We start from the raw sequence: 24,227 nt of genomic DNA on the forward strand, positions 1-24,227 counted from the left end.
TCTCCTGGAGAGTTATCACCTTGGAGCCAAATGGGCACTACCCTTCTCCCATTCACTAATAAGGTAACTGAGCACAAATTGCTTGAAAACTGGAAGAGGAGTAATGGCTTTATTATCTATATCATTGGCAAAAAAAAAAAAAAAAAAAAAAAAAAAAAAAAGAGTAGTGCTTATCTAAATTTGGTGTACACAAAAGTAAGAAATAATAAAAGTGGTTCTCCAGAATGAAAAAGTGAGACCCACTACCTCTGCAAACCTGCCGGCCTTTGAGTTATGCACAAACTAGGTTACTTCTGTTTGGTCACATCCCTAATGCCCAGGTCACCATACACCAGTGGCACAAGAAATGATTCACGTCCCTGCATTGGTGAATGGCAAATAGTTCCTTCCAGGAAAGGAACTTAAATGGACTTTTAACTTACTTTGGCTCAAAAGCTTTAAAAATTTCTTGTGATCCACTGTATGAAACTCAATTTCTTTACTCATTCAAGTTTTGCCTTTATTTTCCCTAATTCTACCCACTATCCATGTATTCCTTTGCCCCATCTAAAGGTTTCTTACAAAATTATGACCATATTTTGAACACTCAGACATTTAACATACATTTATGAAAGGCTTGCTGTGGGCTGGACACTATGCCAAGTGCTAGAGAACACTACTTTAGTCCTCCTCTTTTAGGGAAACTAAAATAGTTGGTCCTCCAGTGCACCAGAGGGCCAAGCAGAAAGACGGGAAATCGCAAGTACGCGCTGCGAGCCGGACTTCCACAAGTCTCCTGAACCGAAGCTACAGCGCGGTCTGTCCCCGACAATGCTCAGCAGCGAGGACTGCGGGTCCCAGGATGCCATGCGGCTACCCACGACTCAGTCTGGGGAACTCGCTGTGGGACTCTAACTCACCGCTAGCGCAAAAGGGCGCCAGAAGGTGCTCCAACAAGCCGGTGTCTTAGGGTGGTAGAGGCGGGATGGGATGGGGAAGTGGCAACGGGCTAAGGGGATGAGCGATGAGCCCTGAGTCGCGTTAGTCAAGGGTAGCTCTATCTCCGAAGAGGCCCAGCCTTGTAGCACGGGATTGGAGAACGCGCCAGTAGGCGTGTTAGTGACAGACCGGAAACTACATTTCCCAGTATTCTTACGGTTAGAGAACTTCATTGCCCGAAAGCCTTTGCGAGAGACAGCACGCTTTGCGCTTCCTCCTGCTGCCCGGGCGCTCCGAGACTATGAGGAGCCGCTGGGTTTGGCGGCTCTTGCGCCCTGACGGCAGCGGGGTCCGCTGGACTTCGACTCCCCATGGGCGTCTGTCGCCCGCTCTGCGGAGAGGTGAGACGAGAGTCGCTTAGGAAGACGGTTCGGGCGGGTCGTGCCTGCTCGGGCTTAAGCGAGAGCGACACACCTCCTGCTGGGCCCCGCCCACAAGCCTGTCCCGTGGCTCGGGGCTTGCGGGTCGCGGGCTGAACGGATGGGGGTCTGGGAGGAAGAAGGGTTTCTTCCTTGGAGATCCAGCCCCCGCGGACCTGCGCTTCCGGCGGGCTTCTGAGTTTTGGGGGGGCGCGCTTCGGTCTCATCAGAACCCTTATGTAGTTTGTGAGTGTCCTGATTTTTTGTTTTGTTTTGTTTTGTGTCCCGTTCAGATTTACTTATTTAGCCACTTGCTCTGCAGTCTATTCGTTTCCAAACACATGGCCCCTTTATGTTAGTCTGTATATTCCGGAGAATATCTTAACTTTATTCTGAGGATGATTTCCAAGGCTTTTTAAAAAATGGTTTTTGCTTTTGTTTTGTTTGTTGCTTTCAAGACAAGCTTTCCCTGTACACTTGGCTGTCTTGGACTCCCTCTGTAGACCAGGGTGGCCTTGAATTCAGAGTTGAGCCTGCCTCTGCCTCCCTGAATGCTGGGGTTACAGGCGTGTGCCACCACGCCTGCTATGTTTTTGCTTTTCAATTTTTAAATTCTTTAAGGTCTCCCGCTGTAAAGGGCACCTCATCCCACCCTTCACATGTTTTTCCTATGACGATAAAGTGAGCTATTCAGTACCCAAACACATCTCTCCCTTCTCCACACTTGTGTGATTTGTTTTGTTGTCCTTGTTTTGTTTTTAACCTGTTCTTTAATTTAATTTACTCTGTTGACCTGCAGTCAAGGCTGCTGTATAACTGCCAGAGTTAGTCACATGACTTTGATTACATATTTAGGTAGTTAGTATGCATACACATTCTGATGGACTTTTCAAAAAGGGAGGGGGAAATGTGTCCGCTGGTAGTGTGCTGCACGAATTTGAATTGCCAACACCCTCATAAAAGGCTCTTGCTATGGCCGTCCACCAACTCCAGGTTCAAAGAAAGCTGGCCTCTCAAAGAATTAGGTGAGACATGGCAGAGCAGTGTACCAAAGGCCTCCTCTGACCATTCTATAGGTATGTGCACCCTCACACACAAAGGGGTATCATTGTTTTGACTCTGAAAAAGTAATTCAAATATCAGTTTATCTGTGTGCTTTTAGAAATATACATTGTTTAAACATTATTTAAAAATAGATGTCATACCGAAAATACAACACCCCAAGAAAACGTTAATATTTTAATACAGTTGTTGAGTTATTCCACTTGAGTCTGGTTACTCTTGAGTAAATCTTAAGTCTCCCCTTAAAATTAGTTCATGGTTCACAAACCCTGTTCAGTGTAACAAGTATTTACTGCTTACTATAAACAAATAACATCAATAGCCAAGCAACTTTGAAAGGTGATCCTTATCCCATGGAAAGACCTTAGTTATCTAGTCCAGTACTCTTTAAAAGTAAATGATGAGATGCAGAGGAAGATGTGATTTGTCTAAATTGTCTCTTCAGTAGTACTACATTTCAAGTTGGTTACTAGTTTCCACACTTAGAAGTATAACATTACATGTTTCCTTTAAGTACAGATTCCCAAGTCTTATCACTAGAAGTACGGAATTAGTCCTCAGGGTTGAAGAGCAGGCTTTTTTGTTCATTTAATTGGCCATACACCTCATGAAGCAAAACACACAGCATATAATGTAGGTATATATATACTTTTGTGGGTGTTTGCTTATCTGAGACAGTTTCACTGTGAAGCCATATCTGTCCTGGAATTCACTCTGTGATCAGGCTGGCCTTGAACTCACAGAGATCCATTTGCCCCCCACCCCTCGCCTCTGACTCTCCACCTCCTGAAGGCTGTGATTAAAAGGCGTGTGTGCCACTACCACCTAGCTGAGAAAATATGCTTTAATGTTTCCTTTTTGAATTCCAATAAAGAACTAATAAGCTAGGACCAGACAAGATGACTCTGCGAGCAGAGGTGTTGCTGCCAAGCCTGATGACCTGGATTCTGTCCTGGAACTCATGTGATAGAAGAACCAATTCCTCAAAGTTGTCCTCTGTCCTCCACACATATCATTACATGCACACACCCACATACATAAATCTACATACACATATACAAATAAAAGAAATTAACCATTTATGTCATTGAAGTGGTTCAGTTCTAAAACAGACAGTAATTTAATAAAACTTGCAACTTAGATTTAATGAACTTTTATATGCCTTTTTATTTTTTTAATTTTTTAAAGATTTATTATTCATACAACATTCTGCCTGTACACCAGATCTTACTATAGATGATTATGAGCTACCATGTGGTTGTTGGGAATTGAACTCAGGACCTTCGGAAGAATGCGAGTGTTCATAACCTCTGAGCCATCTCTCCAGGCCACTTATATGCCTTTTTAAAAAGCAAATTTTGGCCTTTTTCAGCAGAGAGTCATTTACTACGATTTAGGCTAGCAATCTGACCCTATATATACAATGTAGTAGTGTTGCAAATTGATGTCTCTTAGATTTGAATTTGTTTTTCTCAGTATAAACATACAAGATGAGTTTGAAAACATTAAAATGAAGAGAAAGATGTAGGGTTTTGTATAGATGTCAAATGTACTCTTGTTTTTCGAGACATGGTTTCTCTGTGTAGCCCTGGCTGGGCTGGAACTTGCTCTGTAGACCAGGCTGGCCGCAGACTCACAGAAATCTGCCTGCCTCCGCAGGGATTAAAGGCATGCACTACCACCACCTGGTTTCAAGTGTACTCTTAAGGAGTCCTTATGAATCAAATTGCTGGTGCCACAGTCAGGCCAGTGAACATAATACCTTGTTGGGAATACTCAAAGGCTTTTCAGAGAAATGAAAACACACCTTCACTCACTCAATATCCTGTTGCCAGAGACTATGTCGACACCCACATCAGAAATAAACAAAGTCAAATATAAGAAATAAATGGACTGGAGAGATGGCTCAGCAGTTAAGAACAACTTGCTCTTCAGAAAACCTGAATTTGGTTCCCAGCACCTACCTCAGGCAGTGCTTCTAACTGACTGTAACTCCAGCCAGGGGATCCAGCACTCTTCTGTAACCTCCACAGACATGTTCACAGTTGGCATACATTCATATAGACACACACATACATCTAAGTAAATTCTTTTTAAATCTTAAAAGAAATATCCCACATATCTGTCTTTATTCTTAGCCTCATCAGAAATAGAATCCAAGGTAGAAATGGCAGTGTTGTGTACCTTGGTGAATTTTGCCCATTCTGTTTACCTATCTGGCTTACTTCTCTAAGATTTCATGTAACTCTAGTTTCATTTCCAAATAATCTTTGTTCCCACAGAGGACCAAGCATCTTTTCTCCCTGTAGATATATTTTAAAATCATATCATAAGAGCCACACCCTTAAATGTCCAGAGCAGAAGTCAACACATTCAGTCTTCTGCCACTCAGAAGGCTGAAGTAGGATTACCTGGGCCCAGCAATTTGAGGCAAACTTGAACAAGTCTCAGACCCCAAAATACCATTCATCACTGTACATGCGGTGCCAGACAAACAAAGTCCCTTTCATTCAATATGTGTCTTAGAGCACCTAAAGCTGTGGGCATGGGAACTCAACAGAGTCCAAGAATAGATGTGGCCCCTACTCTTAATGTCTTACTTCAGTGGTTAGCAAACTTTCTATGAAAAGGCAAATGGTAAATATTTTAGGCTGTGTAGACCATATGGTTGACTACAACTTCTCTGTCATCCTAACGTGAAAGTACCTATATATAATAATTTCAGTAAAGTTTTATTTATAGAAACAAAAAGTGAGTGTTTGTAGCCTGATAGCAGTAGTTAACTAATACCTGATATAAGAAGGATCTTTAAAATTAATAGTTGCATAAATGAGAAAACTGTGAGTGGTGTTGAAAAGAATATTACAAAGCACTTTCAAAACCATTAGAAGAGATCAGACCTCGGGAATCCATGCACACTTCCCACCAGAAGAGATACTTGTACAGAGCTCTCAAGAATGAATATGAACATGGCAAACAAGAGCTTTCTGAACACAGGCTAGGCAAAGGCCCCAAGAAGGAAAAGCAAGCAGATGGCACATTTGTAGAGTTAAAGTCCAAGAGCCAGATAACATAATAGGACATGAGATTAGCTGTACCCTGCAGAGATTTGATGACAGTGTTAAGGCCTCTATCCCAAGGAGTTGATTTTGTGTGAGGCATTCATTATTTGTTGACTGACTTCAGAAGCTGTACTAATTTGACTGTGGACAGGAGACCTCTAAGATTTGAGATTTATCATACTTGCCTCCGAACATCACTTTTTCCCATCAATAAAATGAGAATTTTAAGAATATAGTAATAAGCATGAAAACATAAAATATATACATATTTCAGATTTTTTCTAAACTAGAGTGAACTTATGAGGAAGTGGTAACTAAGGAGACCAAGTCATCACTTCTAATGCAGCTGTTCAGGGCAGCTGCTGAACTCTACAGTTCTGACTTTTATTTTTCTCTCCTACTTTGACTCTGACACACAAAAGCACTTTTTTGTGTTTGTTTTTTTAAACTTTTCTAGATGACATTCAGTCAAAAAGAAGGCTGCTATGCTAGTGTATATTTCAAAGCAAGGTTCCACCTTTCCAGGTGCTTCTTTTATCTCTTTGGTTAAATGGAATTCAGAGGCTTTGATTTTTTTTTTTTAATAACACCTGTTTACTGTCCTCTCCCATAAAATCAGTGAAGACACCAGGTATGTTCTTTCACCATATTTTGCTCTGCGCCCAGTGCTTAATCCATATTTGTTGACTAGAAAGATACTTAAGAATTGTGTCTTAAATTTACTAGCATAAAGTAATTCCTGAAATTGAACCTGTCTTTTAAGTACCTACATATGTAAGTAGCTTGGGGTAAAACAAGAGCGACAAAGAACACAAGTGATAGGAATATTCTGAGCTTTGTAGTCAAAAGAACCTAAACCTGAATCCCATTACCTGTCAGTAGGTGTGTGACGTAAGCAGATTCCTTTGCCTTTCCTAAACACGGTATGGCTTGATCTAGTCTGGACTGGTTTTGGTATGTAGCCCAGGCTAGCATTGAATTTATGATCCACCTGCCTCTGTCTCCTGAGTGCTAGAATCACCATATCCAGCTATAATAGGCATTTTTTTTTAAATTTAAAAATGAAAATACTACTTTGCTTTGGCAGCATATAAGTTATCTGATAAAACACCTTATACTTGATTATTACACTGAAAGTTATTTTTTTCATTTTTTTATTAATTACACTTTATTTACTTTGTATCCCCCCTGTAGTTCCCTCCCTCCTCCCCTCCCAACCCCTCCTTTCCTTCCCATTCTCCACGGATGTCCCTCCCCAAGTCCACTGGTAAGGGAGGTCTTCTTGTCCTTCCTTCTGATCCTAGTCTGTTAAGTCTCATCAAGAGTGGCTGCAATGTCTTCTTCTGTGGCCTGGTAAGATTGCTCCCCCCTCAGGGGGAAGTGATCAAAGAGCAGGCCAATCAGTTCATGTCAGAAGCAGTCCCTATTCCCATTACTATGGTACCCACTTGGAGACTGAACTGTCATGGGCTACAACTGTACAGTGTTTCTAAGTTATCTCCATGCATGCTACTTGGTTGGAGTATCAGTCTCAGGGAAGACCCCTGTGCTCAGATTTTTTGGTTCTGTTTCTCTCCTTGTGGGGCTCCTGTCCTCTCCAGATCTTACTGTTTCCCACTTCTTTCATAAGATTCCCTGCATTCTGCCCAAAGGTTGCCCATAAGTCTCAGCATCTGCTTTGGTAGTCTGCAGAGCAGAGCCTTTCAGATGCCCTCTGACAATTAGACAGTTATTTTAATGTATCACAATAGTAAAGAAGTTTTTTGTTTTTTTTTTTTTTTGTTTTTGTTTTTTTTTTTTTGTTTTTTGAGACAGAGTTTTTCTGTGTAGCCTTGGCTGTCCTGGACTCATATTGTAGACCAGGCTGGCCTCAAACACACAATGATATGCCTGCCTCTGCCTCCCTGAGTGCTGGAATTAAAGGCATGTGCCACCATGGCCAGCATAAAGAAGTTTTATAAGTGCAGAATTCATCCTCAGAAAAAATACTTTATAATAAAATGTATCAGTAACAGAGAAAAGAACTATACTCTGCATTGTTTTGGGAATTAAATGGAACAGGGCCAGGCAACTTAGCAACGACTGGTAGCTCCTAAGGCTCCTATACTGACTAGTGAATGCTCCAAACCTTAATCATATTCATTGATTTTGATTCATCTCTGTGTCAAAGTACTGTTGTATGACAAAACTTTTCCTGGGGAGATGCAACACATATGTCTACTCACCCCAACTAGGGTACCTGTGACAGATCAAAATATAGATAATACCAGAGTCCAACTTGTTGAACCATGAACTTTATTGAGGTTACTTACAGGAGCAGAAATGACTGAAAAACAGCTGTATCACCAAAGCCCTCCCCGTTATGGATGACAGTCAGAAAGCTAGAAACCTGGAGCCCACTGCACAGCTTGCAGGCAGCTACTTAGGTTGGAGAGTGTCCTTTCCAGGTGCCTCAGTTGGTCTAAACCACTTCCAGGCAGCTCAGCTGGTTTCTGCCACTTTGAGGGAGCTGTTCTGGTCTGAGTCATATTTCAGCTCAGCTTGCTGAGTCTTCTTAACACTGTGTCTTCTCCCAGAATCTTTGCAGTATCCTTCCATCTGAGAGGGACTTCCACCTTGTATTGATCAGTCTGGCAGGGAGTGATATACCTTCTTGCTTAGGGTGCTTCCCTGCTGGATGAAATGTTCCCACCTTGGAAGGAACTGTTAAACAACAAGTGCCCTGGTGGGTCCTGAAGATGTAGTGATAAAAAATACAGCCAAAATAGCATAAGGCTTATAGTCTGGTTCAGAAAGAAAACAGCTATTGTGCTAATTGTATTAGTGCTGAAAACTAGGAAATAGTTGATATGGGTTTGTACAAGAGCCAAAAGTAAGAACGTACATAAACAATGGTTCTGTAGCTCTGTAAGAAACTTCTGAGCACTGAAAAAAAAAAATGGGGCAGACTCTGCTTCCCAGTTGTTAGGACAGAAGCCGTTAATACACAACCTTAGGATTTAGACCGACTCTTAAATCATTTCTGAATGTCAAAAGAAAATGAAATATCCACTAATGTTTGCCATGTGCGGAACAGCATCAGAGACTTTTCCAATGAAAAGGGTTCAGAAGAGTCAGTTAATTTGGATTACAGGACTCCTAATTTGGAAGCTAGAATTGTATTTAAATAGATGAGGAGAGCTCTTTAGAAGTCAAAATGTGATACCACTGTAAATTCCAAGATAACACTGTCTTCTCTTTTCAGGTTTCTTGACCACGACAACCAAGTTGAGCTATGATAGTAGGCCAGTGGACATAACTCCTTTAGAACAAAGAAAATTAACTTTTGATACCCATGAATTGGTGCAGGACTTGGAAACTCATGGTGAGAAACATGAATACTTGAAAGAAGAAAATTAGCAGCACTCATATAATTCCCAAGTCAAGGCAGTGGCACTGTTACCAACAATTTAAGCGGGATTATTGAAACAGGAGTGCTTGCCACACACTGGCATGTTCTATGGTCACTTAAAATCATATTGTTAGGAAGGACATAGAGTGAGAAGACAAAGTATAAAACTATGCACAAAATGATTCCAGTGAGGTGAAAAAAGAAATTCTTCAGGCCAATACTAAATCCTGGGTGCAAGTTATAAATGTTGAAGAATATTAAAGAATAAAATATTTCCAGATACCGTGATTACAAGAGAACACTATATTGACAGTACAGAGTGGTATTCAGAAATAGTGAATATGCTTACTGAAGTTACAGATAAACCTAAATGTTGAGTTCTTACGAAACAATAAAAGAAAGTTTAGTAATTTTACAGAAAATGAGTCAAAAGTTGTGCAAAAAAGTAGTACACAGAAAACTAAAAATGTATGTGAACTTACTTGTGCGTAACTTCATTATCAACCAAGTACAAATTGAAGTACAAATGAAAATAATGAAGTACCATTTTATTGTCAGTAATATACTCACTGCAAAAAAAAAAAAAAAAGACTGGGAATATTCAAATTTGTTGTAGATCTAATTATATTAGGAATTACAGAGTGCTTTTAGAATAAGATAGCATTGTCTGTTGTATTTATCATTGTAACTGTTTTAAGTATAATAGTTGACATGTTGAACATCTGTTAGCTGTCTCTTCTGCTAGTGATGTACATGTTTTAAAATGCAGATTTATTTGTATACAGGATTTGACAAAACACAAGCACAGACAATTGTATCAGTACTAAGTACATTATCAAATGTCAGCCTGGATACTATCTATAAGGAGATGGTGACTAAAGCTCAGCAGGTAATACATTCATATTTTTTTTATCACTCCTAATAGTTTCATTATATAGTATTTTCCAAGAAAGGAGGACAGAATTTGAAGGGCTTTTCACAGAGTCTGTGTCTAGAAGAATTGTATCTTCCCTTGTATGAAATGAATGTAGTATTTCAGTCATGGTGATACACATTAGTGAAACAACTCCCAACCCCCCCTGCCCCGGAAAACCCTCCAAAGTAGAAGAGCCAGCCTTTCTACATGACATAAATATGTGTGCCATAGTTAATTTTCACAGACTTTGGAAGTTAACAGGGACTAACATGGCTACAAAAGACTTTATAAAATACCTGAATTGCTGAAGTGTTTAAATCTGACTGGATAGAAAGCTCTTCAAAAAAAATTTTTAAACATTATTTATTGGGGGTGAGGGTGCATGTCATAGCACAGGTGTAGACGTCAGAGGACAGTTTACAGGAGTCAGTTGTCTCCTTCCACCATGTGGGTCCCAAGAATTGAAGTCAGGTTGTAAAGCTAGGCATATGTGCTTACCCACTGGTCCATTTTGCTGACCTGTGTGTGCATGGTTGAGTGATTTTTAAGACATTTCATATTTCAGAGATAATAAACAAAAATAAGTGGCATTGAGCTGTTTAAAAATCTGTTCTCATTTTTTATATTTTTTCAAATTTAGTCTTTGTTCTTCAGATGGTCATTTAAAAACACAGACATAAAAATTATGATTTCTTAAATAAAATTCGAATTTATGTCATGAAATTTAGTTATTTTAAGGGTTACAGAAAATCAAAAACTCTTATAAATTTTTACTATAATTCTAAAATAAATTAGAAATTGAAACACCGATCTCTTATATTTAAAACTTGCTTTTCAGTTTTGCATTATTTTAGCCTATCTTATTTCAGGATCATCACAGGCTAGCAAATTAACTGAGGGGAAAAAAGCCAAGCATTAATCAATCCTCCCAAAGTTCTGATCTGTCCTGTAGTGACCTATCCAAAGAAGCAATGGATGTTTTCAATAAAATAGCTTACTATTAAATTTTAAGCCTGTTTTTTATGTAAGCATAAATTTAAACTACGACCTTAGGAATATTCCTGCCAAAACCACTTAATCCAAAGTAGCACCAAGCATAGAAATATTACTAAACTTTAAGCTTTTTAAAGTACTTGTTTGTGATGTTAAAAAGACCCTTTAATCTAGGGACCTAACCCTACCTCTACGAAAAAGAAAGCACAAAGATGTTATTAAGGACAATGCTAAAGCTCGTGGCCATCTGGCAAACACACTGATGGTGATTGCTTCAGAAAAGGCCTCCATGCTCAGTCTTGAAGATAGGCAGTTGTACTGTTTTGTCGACTTTTCTGAGTCTCAACCTGTATTTCTATAAAGAATATAGGTAGTTATTTCTATTTTTCCAATGGGAAAACTAAAGTAACTTGTTGAAAGTCACACAGAAAATGGCAGAGTTAAAAGTCAAACATCTTTGTAGGCCATTCTCTTTGTAAAGTTGTTTTTGAAGATATATGCATTGTAGACCCTTTGAAGACTAAGTTATCTTAGTTTTTCAGCTAACTTAGCTTCTTGACCATGTGTCTGAAATTACTATACCCTCTGTTACCAAAAATGTCAGTCACTTTTCTCTTTCTCACCCTCATCAGTCAGCAGAGAACTGTAACTTTAAAAACTGGACTAGTGGTCCTTCTTGCTTGGGCCTTTTGCTGTATCAATAAGCCCTGATATGTAAGGGCCTGCTCAAGATTACATATTCTTCTTTTGGTAAAGAGAGACAAATTATGAATCTGCCAAATTTGAAGAAGTTAAATATGGAAACAGATTTCTTTGTAGAGTTGCATGAGTCATTTCTGCAGAAATGCTCATCTGCTAGGTGTACTTGGTACACACTGAGTCTGAGGCAAGAGGGCCAAGAATTTTGTTGAAGACCTTAATTTTTTTCCGTTTGTACAGACCTTTATTACAGAAACTAATAAAGTATTCTCTAAGTATTTTCTTGAGTTATGTAAAGCAAGGCCTTTCTGGGGGAAAAAAAAAAAAAGAGCTTAGAGTCCTTTATAAAGCAAATGTGTATGATGTCAGGTAGGAGTTATCTTTCGTTTCATGTTTTCTCTGTAGTATCAAATATAGGAAAGAGACGAGGATATTTAAACAAAACTGATTATGCTGTGCTGATAAAAGGCAATTATTTTAGCTGTATATCTCTCTTTTAAAAATCATACCTCTGACTCCTATTTGATCTTAGTCCCGTAAAATGAAAACACTAAAATATTGTTTAAAAACAAAACTGAGGGGCTAGAGAGATGGCTCAGCAGTTAAGATCACTGGCTGCTTTTCCAGATGTCCTGGGTTCAGTTTCCAGTGACTACATGATGGCTCACAACCGTCTACAATGATGACAGAGCACTCAAATACATAAGTATATTTTTAAAAACTAAAACAAGCTAGGCGTAGTGGCTCACACCATTAATCTCAGCACACGGGAGGCAGAGGTAGGTGGATCTCTGTGAGATTGGGGCCAGCCTGATCTACAAAGTGAGTCCAGGACATCCAAGGCTCCATAGAGAAACCCTGTCTCTAAAAAACCAAAACGGAAACACTATTTGTTGAGGAACTCATAGGAGATCCTATGAGTCTTGTTGGGCTCCTCATCATTAAAAGACCTAGATATTTCTCTTCACTGGAAGATAAGGTTTTCTTCCTTGAACTTCCTCATTTTTGTTTTGATATTTCAGATATGTGAGTTTCATGTGTATTTTTTTATTTAACCAGTAATAATACCTGTTAGCATGTTGACATAGTTTTCTTTTGGAATTCTCTAAAACAATTCAAAAACAAAGGGTTGCCACTATCCCATATATCACTCGATTCTTTTTATTTTATTTTCTAGGAAATAACAGTCCAACAGCTAATGGCCCATTTGGATTCCATCAGAAAAGACATGGTCATCCTAGAGAAAAGTGAATTTGCAAATCTGAGAGCAGAGAATGAGGTGATAGAGTTTTTAACTTCTAGTAATTAAAAAGTAATTGATTTCACAAGTATGCTACTTAGTAAATAACTTAGTAAAACCAAATATTATTATGTATTACAAATTTTTAGATTAAAAAATTCTCTGCTTAGAGCTGGGCATGGTGACACACATCTTTTTTTAATTAGTTTTTTTTTTTTAAATAATTTATGCACTTTACGTCCCGATTGTAGCCCGCTTCCTTTTCTCCTCCCAGTGCTACCCTACTTTGTTCCCCTATTTCTCAGAAAAGGGAGCCCTTTAATCTCAGCCTTAGAAGGCAGAGGAAGGGGAATCTCTGTGTGGTTGAGGCCAGCCTGGTCTGTAACACATTCCAGGCCAGCTAAGGCTATAAAGTGAGATCCTGTCTGAAAAACTAAAAACAAAATTCACTGTTTGAAAGGTTAAATTAGATAACCTAATCTTTATCTGTAAACGAATTTTTTTTTGTAAACCAATTTTTTTAATATGGGTTCGTAATGTAGGTTTTTTTTATGTAAAAATCATAGAAAAGGAGAAAAAATTGAGCTCCAGTATTACATAAATTTTCTAGTATAGCCTGTCATATATTTTTTAAAACAGAAAGTACTGTGATTTTTCCATCTTATTTAATGCTGTATTGTCCTTGTAACTGAGAAAAAAATATACTTAAAAATATTTATTATTTTGAAATCCAGCTTATATGTGAGTGGCTATATGGGTACAGGTGCCAGAAGAAGGCATCAGGTCCCATGGAGCTGGAGTAACAGGCAGTTGTGAGCAACCTGACTTGGGTGCTAGAAACTAAACTCAGGTCCACTAGAAGAGCAGTAAGCCCTCAACCATTGCGCTATCTCTGTAGACTCCCAGAATATACTTTGTAGTTAAATCAGAAACAGCTTAAAGTTTATGATTTGAAGGTAGAGGGTTGGGGGTGGGGGTGAGATACATGCCTTCTGGTAACTGTACAGGTCAGAAGAAGGTGTCAAATGCCCTGAAACTGGAGTTACAGGCTGCTGGTCCAACTCAGGTCCTCTGGAATAGCAGCAAGCAGTCTTAACCACTCAGTCATGTCTCCAGCCCTAGCTTACTTTTAACTTTAAAAAAAGCAAAGCATTTAAAAAGTAGAATCTAACACCAAAACTAAGTGTTTTGTACCTAAAATGAATACAGTGGTCTGTTCTTTACTTATTTAAATCTGTATTTTTTAAAAAAATCCATAGAGACTAAATTTTGCTAATCTTAACTTTTCAAACTTATAAAGTAATCATAGGAACTTTTGGATTGATGCTAACTGTCACCTTTTTTACACCTAGAAAATGAAAATTGAACTAGATCAAGTTAAGCAGCAGCTGGCTGTAAGTGAAATTTATTCCACTAATGCAGAACAAATGTCCATTACAGAATAATTTCTAAAACTACTAATTTTCTTTAAAGCATGAAACCAGTCGAATCAGAGCAGATAATAAATTGGATATCAACCTGGAAAGGAGCAGAGTAACAGACATGGTAATACTGTTTTTTTTTTTTAATTTAATTACATTTTATTTGTTTTTTTGTGTATATAGCCAGTAACATGCTTTTTTTTTGAAGATTTCTTTTAATTATGTGTAGCTGTATGTTCTGTGTCCACCTAGGAGCCCAGAGTTGTCAGATCTCCTGGAGCTGGTATTAAATACAATTATGCACTGCCTGACATGGGTGTGGGAAATCAAACTGAGGTCCTTAGGAAAACCAGCAAGTCCTCCTAACTTCTGAGCCATTTTTCCAGACCCTCCAATAATATGCTTTTAAATTAATTTTCTTTATTATTTATTCCCTTTTTCACTGGTTGTTATATCACATGTAGAAGTGAGAGACACCTTTGCAGAGTCAGTTTTCTCCTTCACCTGCCTTGGACCCAGAGATCCAACTCAGGTTGCAGGCTTGTGCAGCTAAGTGTCTTTCCCCAGTCATCTTGCTGCCCTTTTTCCTCTTAACCTCCGACTTCATATCCTTTAGTTCACAGATCAAGAAAAACAACTCATGGAAGCAACCAATGAATTTACCAAAAAGGTAAGGTTAGTATGTAGAAGCTTCTCTTTTATATCTCATGTGCTTGTATATGTATCAGCTTGTAAGTTCGGATTTTAAATACCTAGCTCTATGGAATCTGATTTCTTCACAGCTGTTACAGTGTACCAGCTCTTTGGGGAAAGCTGCCCCTAGGAAATGGTAGTACCTGAGCTGAACCTTGGAGTAGGAAATAAAGGTTTCCAGGGCTAGGGAGATGACTCTATGTAGAACACTTACAAAGGGGATCCCACACCCTCACATAGACCTGCATGCAGGCAAAACACCAGTGCACATGAAATATAAAACAATAAATTTTAAAAGAAGACATTCTAATCCAAAAGATTCTAATCCAATCATGACATGTAATCCCAGCACTCAAGACTGCCATTAGTCTGAAGCCAGGCTGGGCTACTATGCAATATCTTTTCTCAAAGAACCCAGACTCTTAAACCCAGTACTTAGAAGTCCTGTTTACATTCTCAGTAATCTTGTAATATAATCATTAGATGAATAAACCCTAGCTTTCTGATTTTGCCTCATCCTTTTTTTTTAAAGTTCTCTTGTTCAGAATTTAGTAGAAGGAAAGATCACCTGTGCTCTTTCAAGAATCTCTTTTCTTACAATTCTTGGCCAGAGAAAGTAATACAGAAGGAAATGAGTGCATTCTCTCAGCTAATTTCTGATCTCTGTTCCCTATGCATGCAAAGTTACCTACCAAGTATATGCCAGTTCCTTTTATATTGATCTCCATTCAAATTATAAACTTGGTTGAGTTTTTTTGGCAGAATATATTTAAAGTTTAAAGGGTTAATATTCCAAGGACTTTACACACAAAGTGATAGTTCTGGGACTAAATGTTTGCTTTTTATTTTATCATATATAGTTAGGTCGCAAATATCTTAAAAGATTTTTAGTAGACTATCCCAGTATTGAATGATTCAAGAGAATTATCTCCAGATATGAAGGAGGAATGTTTTCTTTTGTCACTTGGCAGTATTTACTATTAAGACATTTTTTTTAAGACACCATTTGCACACAATTGAAGGTTTCAATATAAATGTTTTTGTCCATAATACATAAGGGTAAAATTTAATTCTCTGCTTATTCTTATTTGCTGCAGGATACACAAACCAGAAGTATGATTTCAGAGACCAGTAATAAAATTGACACGGAAATTGCTTCCTTAAAAACATTGATGGAGTCGAGCAAGCTTGAGACGGTTCGTTATCTTGCAGGTAAATCTGTCAGAGAAAGGAATTGCTGACGGTGAATTTTTCGATCTTTTGGCTCCTACCTCTCAGGATAACCATGCCAGAACAGAGAATAAAATGAAACTAAAATATTCCTTTATTGCTTGGTACCCTGTTTTCCTTAAAGAAGGTTCCAGTTTCAAGATTAAACTTTATCAGGCAACTGTGCAATTCACTGATAGAAAACGATGTCTGGTTATCAAGAAAATAAAGCCAAAAACAAAATGGTGAAATTAGTTGGGTAAATTCCACAATGAAAATTTTCATTTTATTGTAAAGGTTTGAAAGATCACTAAAGTAGATGTAGGTTGTTAGAAACACGAAATGCAGGGAGAAGTAGAGGGTAAGGGAACCTCTTATCTCAAACTGACTGAGGACACAGGTACTGTCCCAAAATTAGATTGTCTCATACTGAGCCCCACAAGTTCTGTCTGACCTGAGATTTAATGGCCCCATGTGCAAAAAATGCATTTGTCAAGAACTTTTGTCTTTTGTTTTTTCGAAACAGGGTTTCTCTGTGTAGCCCTGGCTCTCCTGGACTCACTCTGTACCAAGATGGCCTCAAACTCATAGAGATCCACCTGCCTCTGCCTCACAAGTGCTGGGATTAAAGACATGAGCCAATACCGCCTGTCAGCACTTGTTAAGTTTTACTTGTCTTTTTACATTTTCATAAAAGCAGTATGTTTTAATTTAAATTACATAAGTCAAGAGCAATGAACATCTCCTCACCTTCATTTACTGTTAGTGGTTTATATCTTATGTTCTGTATACAATATATACACTAGTAAAAGAGAATAACCCATTATAGTTCAACGCCATGTGTTGAAATTTGACTAAATGTCTTAAATATATTTTAACATTAATACATGTAGAAACATGTTTTTATTATAAAAGATAGCATTTTGTTGTAGTTTCCCCAGCTATGTTTTGCTCAGTTCTTCTTCTTTAAAAGCAGTGCTATTCTGAACACGTATATGTATACTTCACTAAATACAGAGATTTTATACCCTTGTTGCTGTGCACATTTAAATTTTAGGGTCACACCTGGTGTATTGGTGCATGCCTTTAGTCCCAGCACTTAGGAGCCACAAACAGGTGGATCTCTGAGGTCCAGGAAAGCCCTCTTTTACATGTGTATATTAGCAAATTACCATAAAGATAAAATTTCTGATCATAGTGCTTTTCTGGTCAGCCACTGTTTGTGATGTGGCAAGTTGAAGATGAATGAGTCTCAGCCCTTAACTGATGTATAACCCCCCCCCCTTATAGTTAAAATGTTTTAGATAATGTTTTATCTCTAACATTAGCTTTCTACTAAAAATGCAGATTAAAAAATAATCTAAAGTTAGGTTTTGAAAGCCCCTACTCTAACAAAGACTATAGAACCAAAGGGCTTGAACTTAACTGTAATGCCAAGGGAAATTCTAAAACAGCCATTTGGAATGTTCATTCTCTTCTAAAATCAGTCTCACAAAGGAATGATTTGAGATTCTACCTGGTATTTCCCAGTATTCTTCTTCTTCAGAGTATAGACTTAAGAATACCATAGTTAAACCAGGCATAGTGGCACATGCCTATAATCCCAGCAGAGGCAGGCAGATCTCTGTGAGTTCAAGGCCAGCCTGGTCTAGAGTACCAGGCTAGCCAGGGATAGACAGAGAAACCGTCTTGGGGTTGGGGGAACCACAAAGTTGAAGATGGTGACATTTTCCAGAAAGCTTAATTCAGCAGTTTAGATATACAAGGCAAATCTAATAGGCTTAGTGGTAGTAGCACAAGAAATAAGCAGATTAGCAATTGTTTTTAAAAAGACTTTCTTGGGCTTGGAGAGGAGGCTCATTGGCTAAGAGCACTGGTTGTTCTTATACCAGGACTTGATTCCTAGCACCCACGTGGCTACTCACAGCCATCTCTAACTCCAGTCCCAGGGGATCCAATTCCTTCTTCTGGCCTCCACGGACACCTGGCATACACACTGACATAAATGTAGGTAAAACACCCATACACATTAAAATAAATATTTTGTTTTTTCACTGAGCGTTTGGAACCAGTAATCCTGAGGCATCTTCTTCCTCCTTTTTTAAGTATATTTTAGTACTGTTGTTACTGGTGAGCAGTTTAGGAAGCTAGTGTTACACATTTTAAACAAGTAGGATAAAATATGAGTGGATCTATTTGTCCTAGAATACCTGAGATGTTGCTAATAAGACAATAAGGTCCCCTTTATTGAAGATTCACAAATACCAGGCATGGTAGGATTTGGCTGTCAATTTGCCCAAAACTTGTAGGATTAGCCTCCCAAGTATCTGAACTATGGGTACATGCCCTCTGTGCCCAGAAACCTCAACTGAGAAAATGCCTCCATAAGGTTGGTCCATAGGCAGTGCTGTGGGGAGTTTCCTTAACAACTGATGTGAGAGGACTCAGCCCACTGTGGGCGATACACCTCTGGATAGGCTGAAGCAGGCTGAGGAAGCAGTCAGCAACACTGGGTTTTGCTTCAGTTCCAGTCTCTGGGTTCTAATCTTGACTTCTTTCCCTGTCTTCCCTCAGTGATATAGAGTGTGACCTGAGAGTTGTTAAACCTTTTCTTCTCCAGGCTGCTTTGGTCACGGTGTTTAGCACAGCTGTAGAAACCCTGGGACATGGTGTTTGAAATACTGCTTACATTTTCTAACATGACACCTGTATTTTTAAATTATTTTCATTTTTACTCTTTAAAATACAGGAAGCTATTGATGTAAATCTTGCCTTTACCAGATGTCTTTTATCCTTAGTTTAATTTTCTGGGAAATAACATGGGTTATAAATTGATTTTCTTTCTTTCTGTTCATTTAATTATTATTTTACTGCCTGAAATTAAACTATAACTTGTAACCTATTTTCTTTCTTTTCACAGCCTCGGTGTTTACTTGCTTGGCAATTGCGTTGGGGTTTTATAGGTTCTGGAAGGAGAACTGACTTTGTTGCTGCTGATCACTGTATAGATTATACTTACTACAAATTCTTCAAAAATATGTACGGACTAAATAGAAGTGTTTTGGTATTTTATTTTTATGTTGTATGTCTTTATTATGTTGAAAAGCTGTCACTCAAAGCCTCGTTTGAAACAGAAGAGCATTTTGTCCTTACCTTTTTGATAACTATAGCAACAAAACAGTTTTGCATTTGAGCTTTGTAAATGAAGTAGGGTTTGTTATCAGGCTGCATACTTGAAAACAAATCTGTAATCTATGTACTTACTGGATTTCACTTTCCTGGTTATTATTGCAGTTAGATTTTTATACTAAATAAAATAGTATTAACAAAATTGGTTGAATTTTCAAAATGACTTCCTGTGTAAGTGGAGATTTTTTTTTAATAGATCTTGCCTCTGGTTTATTTATAAAAACAGCATAGGACACTGGTCATCTGTAGAGTGTATAGGTAGGTGTGTCACACCGGTCCATCTGCCTTCACATTGGCCAGAAGCCCTCACAGGATCCTGGGCACCTTTGGGAGCCTGAGTCTGAAGCTTGGGCCTCAGATGGAGCTGTAGCCTCTGCCTTGATTTAAACCTTGAGCTTTGGTTGGCAGAGCCTACGAACCTTGGCCACAAAGCGTTGAATCCACTTCCCAAGCTTTGGTTAAGCAATGAAAGCCAGACAGCTGAGTTTGCGTCTGGGCTGTTTGGCATCTTAGGCTTTCCAGCCATAGGCTTTGATGTCCTCTGCTCCCACACTCATTGCCTTTGTGTTGTTTGCCTGCATCTTCTTCAGGCCTTTCTTGTTGTGCTTCTTGGCAAAGCACGTGTTCCTCAGGAACTTGAGGTCAACCACCGTAAGAGATTTGTGTCTTTGTGACCAGGGATTCTGGATGCCATTTCTGAGCCATTTGCGGGCCTGGTTGAAGGTGGTGTGGTTCTTGGACTTGGCCACGTCTGCACAGTAACCTGCGGCTGCTGCAGCATCTGGGACCAGAAGAGCGGAGTTTTTTTTGTTGTTGTTGTTTTGTTTTGTTTTGTTTTGTTTGTAGTGAATAAATTTTAAAATAATATATATATAATATATATTGCAAATGTTTTGCACTTAATATGAAATCTGTAGAGGTATTCTGATTATTACCTGTATCTTTTAAATTTTTCATATATATAGCAATTTGAGGGGTGGGTCTTTATGGTTTGTTTTCTTTTTTTTTGTTTGTTTGTTTGTTTTTGCTACTATCGGGGATTGAACCTAAGACTTAATGAGTGTTGGCTGATTAAGTATTCTACCAACCACCCAATGTTCCCCAGCACTCATCCTCACCTCTTAAACAACTTCACATTTAACCCATCTTAGATTTATTATATGAAACAGAATTTCTCAATAATTCGTTTAAATTCAGCAAAAATCTCTTGATATATATGTATGCATATCTGTATGTATGCATGCATGTGTTTGTGTGTATATATATATATATGTATGTATGTATGTATGACCATCTCAAAAAGAATTAAGGATTGGAACCTCCCAGAACCAAAAAGAAAAAAAAAAGAAATTCAAATATGTATTGTTTTCCTTTTGTTATCTAGTCATTACATTTTTTTATTTCTGTTTGTATGTATGTGAACATGTACATGTGTATTCATATGGAAGCCAAACAACACTGGGCATCTTATTCATTCTGGTTTATGCGGCAGGGGGGCTTTCTCTGTGTTTGCTGTTCTGGACTTACTGTAGACCTGGCCTCGAACTCACAGAGATCCACCTGCCTCTGCCTTCCAAGAACTGGGATTAAAGTTGTATGACACCATAGCTGTACCTTACTTTTCTGAGACAGGATCTTTCCTCCCTCTCCACTCCTCTTTCTCTTTCTCCTTCTTCCTCCCTCCTTTCGTCCTTCCTTCCCTTTTTTCCTTCTCTCCCTCTCCCTCCACTCTTTTCCCCATTTCCTCCTCCCGCTATACACTCCCCAAACTTGGGGCTTACTTCAACTCAACTGGCAGGCCTCAGGAATCCATCTGTTTCTGTCCCCCAGAGTGGGATTACAGACACAGGCTGTGTGCCCAGGCTTTACAAGGGTGCTAGGGGTGCAAGCACAGGTACTTCAAGCTCTTTATGCACTGAGTCAGCTCTCCAGCCCCCCTATATTTCTCTTAGTTCTCTATTCAGATTGAAAATGCTAAGCATTTCATAATATTCCATAATGCCTTGGCAGAAGCTTTTTAAGAGCTTCTGGAGATATCTCCATCCCTGCTCTCTAGCTGTACTATAGAGCAACAATAATAAAAACAGCATGGTACTGGTGTAAAAACAGACTGGTGGGTCAATGGAATCGAATCAAAGACCCAGAAATAAACCCACACACCTATGAAAACTTAATTTTTTACAAAGAAGCCAAAACTATACAGTGAAAAAAAAGACGGTATCTTAAACAAATGGTGCTGGTCTAACTGGATGTCTACATGTAGAAAAATACAAATAGACCCATATTTATCACCCTGCACAAAGTTAAAGTCCAAGTGAATCAAAGACCTCAACATAAAACCAGACACACTAAATTTGTTAGAAGAAAAAGTGGGGAAGAGCCTAGAACTCATTGGCACAGGAGACAATTTCCTGAACAGAACACCAACAGCACAGGCTCTGAGATCAACAATCAATAAATGGGATGTAGTTCCTTGGGAGGAGATGAGGGAGGGGGCTGCAGCAGGGATACAAAGTGAAATAATTGTAATAAATACATAAATAAATAAAAATTTTAAAAGAATAAAACTTAAGTTCAATTCAAAATAATCCTGCCATTTCTTAAGATACAGACTGCCTACAGGAGATAAGAGACATCTTCGTGTCTCTTTATTTGAAACAGGGTCTCATGTAGTCCTGGCCTCAAAATAACCAAGAATGACCTTGACCTTCCCAAGACATAAAACAGGAATGCACTGCCATACATACATATACATATATATAATATGCTCTGTTTTTGTTTTTGTTTTGCAGTGCTGGATACTGAACCTAGACTTTCATGCATGCTAGGCAAGCACATTTTCAGCTGGTCTACATCCCCATACATCTATAGTCCATCCATGGCATTTTTAACACTTGCTTATATGCTTCTGACTAGCTTGATCTGATCTTGGGACCAACAAATCCTGCTGATACTTGCTAGATTAAAATAGCCATCACATACCTTGCTGGCTCACCATAGGAATAAAGAGAAATAGAATGGAACCACAGAACTAAATCAGAACTACAGCGGCTTTTTGGTCAACAAAGGTCAAAGTCTAAATTCAAGGGATAATGGGAAAAGGAGAAAACAATTAAGCCATGTGCTTTTGTCTTGCTGAGCCTGCCCTTAGCTATATTCCTATAGAGCTCGCAACAGAGTAAGGATGGAATTATGAACCAGATTATTTAGGTGGGGTTTCTTTGCAAAGGTGTAATAGGCTTTTTGTAAGAGTAGATTTTCATTCATGTAAAGCTTTTGAGACGTTTTGTAGTTGTAAAGCTGTACTGTTTGAAAACTTACTACCTTTTTCTTCAAGTAAAGATGCTTTGTAAAAGTTGGAAGTCATTTGAATAAATGTTTTGTCAGGGTGGGTGAGTACCTGTGCAGACATGCATGCATATCTTGAAACAGTCACTGTGAAGCCCAGTTGCCCACAAGTTCATAGTATTCTTTTTTTTTTTTTTTTTTTTTTTTTTCTCAATGCAGTTTATTCAGGAACCTTGAACAATCTTCTGACCCTGGGGAAAGCCAGCCCACAGCTTAAAATAGCCTCTGGGTAGCCAACCCCAGCGTGCCACGTGGGCAATGCAGATAGGTCCACATACATGGAAGCAAGCCAGATCCTCAGCCTTAGCCAAATGTGGAGTTGTTTGTAACAGAGAGCACTCACCATCGGGAAGGTGGAAGGCAGAAACCAGCTCCATCTTTAAGGCGCGGCATTACGCAGCTCTCTACAGTTCCCCCTTTTTGTTTTAGACGCATCAGGCAAGAGTAGAGGTCTGATCTCTGATATTAGAAATAAATTGGGACTTTGTACTGATGTTCATTTAGGTGTCATCCACCCAAAGAGCATCAGACCCGTCCGATGCCTCTGTTTCTCAGAGGCGGGACCTGGGGCATCAACCCGCATGCAATCAGACATGCTCTTCTCTGGGTCCAAAGTGGCTGACCCTGAGTGCAGTGCTTAGCCTCGCATCCTGAGTGTAACATTTTAGCTTTTTATGGTAGCCAACCATGCTTGGGGAGACTGTCCTGCTTCAATGGCTGTAAAGGCCTGAATGATCATGGCTGCATTATGCTGTTGTGAGACTATAATCTTGCATGTACACCACAGGCAAACCAAGGAGACCAACACCAGAAGGCCTGCTAACGCTCCCATGCCCGCCCATTCCTTCAGATGATTCATGACTGCAGCAATCCATAATAATCCTGTGGCTAGTCCTGCGTCCACTCTGGTAGAATTTACCGTAACAATGGCCCTAGTTCCCTAAGTGCTGGATTTAGAGGTGTGCTCTGTAATACAGCACAGAACAAAACTCTTAAAATCATATGCACATTAGTAGTACATAGCACTTTATAGACTGTAAAAGAAATACAACTTTAATGAAGCTGTAGTGTCATTTTAATAATTTTTATTATCTAGAAATGGATTTCCTTTGATATTAAATTATACCATCTTTTATTTCACAGCTTTTGTGAATGCTTACAAAATTATTACTCATAAATGTTAGCTTGCATATATATATGTATATAAAAAGTATCCTGAGTCCATGGAATTTTCCAAGCATCTTTAATATAATATTTTCACCTTTAGAACAGAAGAATTTCCATCGATCTGAAGTGAAAAAAAAATTAGGTGTTTATTTAACCTTACTGCACTGATTAGTACCTTCTGAAAAGCAAGCCCCCAGGAGATACTTTTTTTTTCACTGGCTGCTTCTCTTTGCTGGACTCAAAAGAGTCATCTTCCTATAAACAAAGAAAAAGAAAATTAAATAAAAGCTCCATGCTAACATTCTTCTACAGCGTATAAAAAGGAAGAAGAGAGCCACACTAAGTGTTGTCTACTCTGACTGAATGTCCTTTAGGATTCTGTGTAACTATATTTCTAGGTCTGAAGTACTAGCGCTTCCTGTTGTGCTGAGTCAGCAAGACTGGTGACCTTGGAAAGCCAGGCAGTGCTGACTCTACTTAATAGAGACCTCAAGGGAACA

At 38.8% G+C, this 24,227-nt stretch overlaps 2 protein-coding genes across 5 annotated transcripts in view; one reads left to right on the top strand and one right to left on the bottom strand.

Moving 5' to 3' along the window:
* Positions 1–964: 964 nt before the first annotated feature.
* Positions 965–19,375, top strand: Ccdc90b (coiled-coil domain containing 90B). The gene is made up of 9 exons (XM_021646698.2): positions 965–1,319; positions 8,706–8,825; positions 9,638–9,741; positions 12,638–12,739; positions 14,053–14,094; positions 14,174–14,245; positions 14,738–14,791; positions 15,912–16,026; positions 18,944–19,375. Exons 1-9 carry the CDS (start codon positions 1,220–1,222, stop codon positions 19,003–19,005), a joined length of 771 nt encoding a protein of 256 aa, XP_021502373.1. The 5' UTR covers positions 965–1,219; the 3' UTR covers positions 19,006–19,375.
* Positions 19,376–23,786: 4,411 nt separating this feature from the next.
* Ankrd42 (ankyrin repeat domain 42) overlaps positions 23,787–24,227 on the bottom strand; it is a 37,176-nt gene continuing 36,735 nt past the window's right edge. For all 4 annotated transcript variants that reach the window (XM_060367583.1, XM_060367582.1, XM_060367586.1 and 1 more), the window contains one exon: positions 23,787–23,982. In XM_060367583.1, the coding sequence (XP_060223566.1) occupies positions 23,896–23,982 (87 nt within the window). In that variant the 3' untranslated portion in view covers positions 23,787–23,895. The remainder of the gene's footprint in view (positions 23,983–24,227) is intronic.

The sequence above is a fragment of the Meriones unguiculatus genome, chromosome 14 (assembly GCF_030254825.1).
Source record: "Meriones unguiculatus strain TT.TT164.6M chromosome 14, Bangor_MerUng_6.1, whole genome shotgun sequence".
NCBI lineage: Eukaryota > Metazoa > Chordata > Mammalia > Rodentia > Muridae > Meriones > Meriones unguiculatus.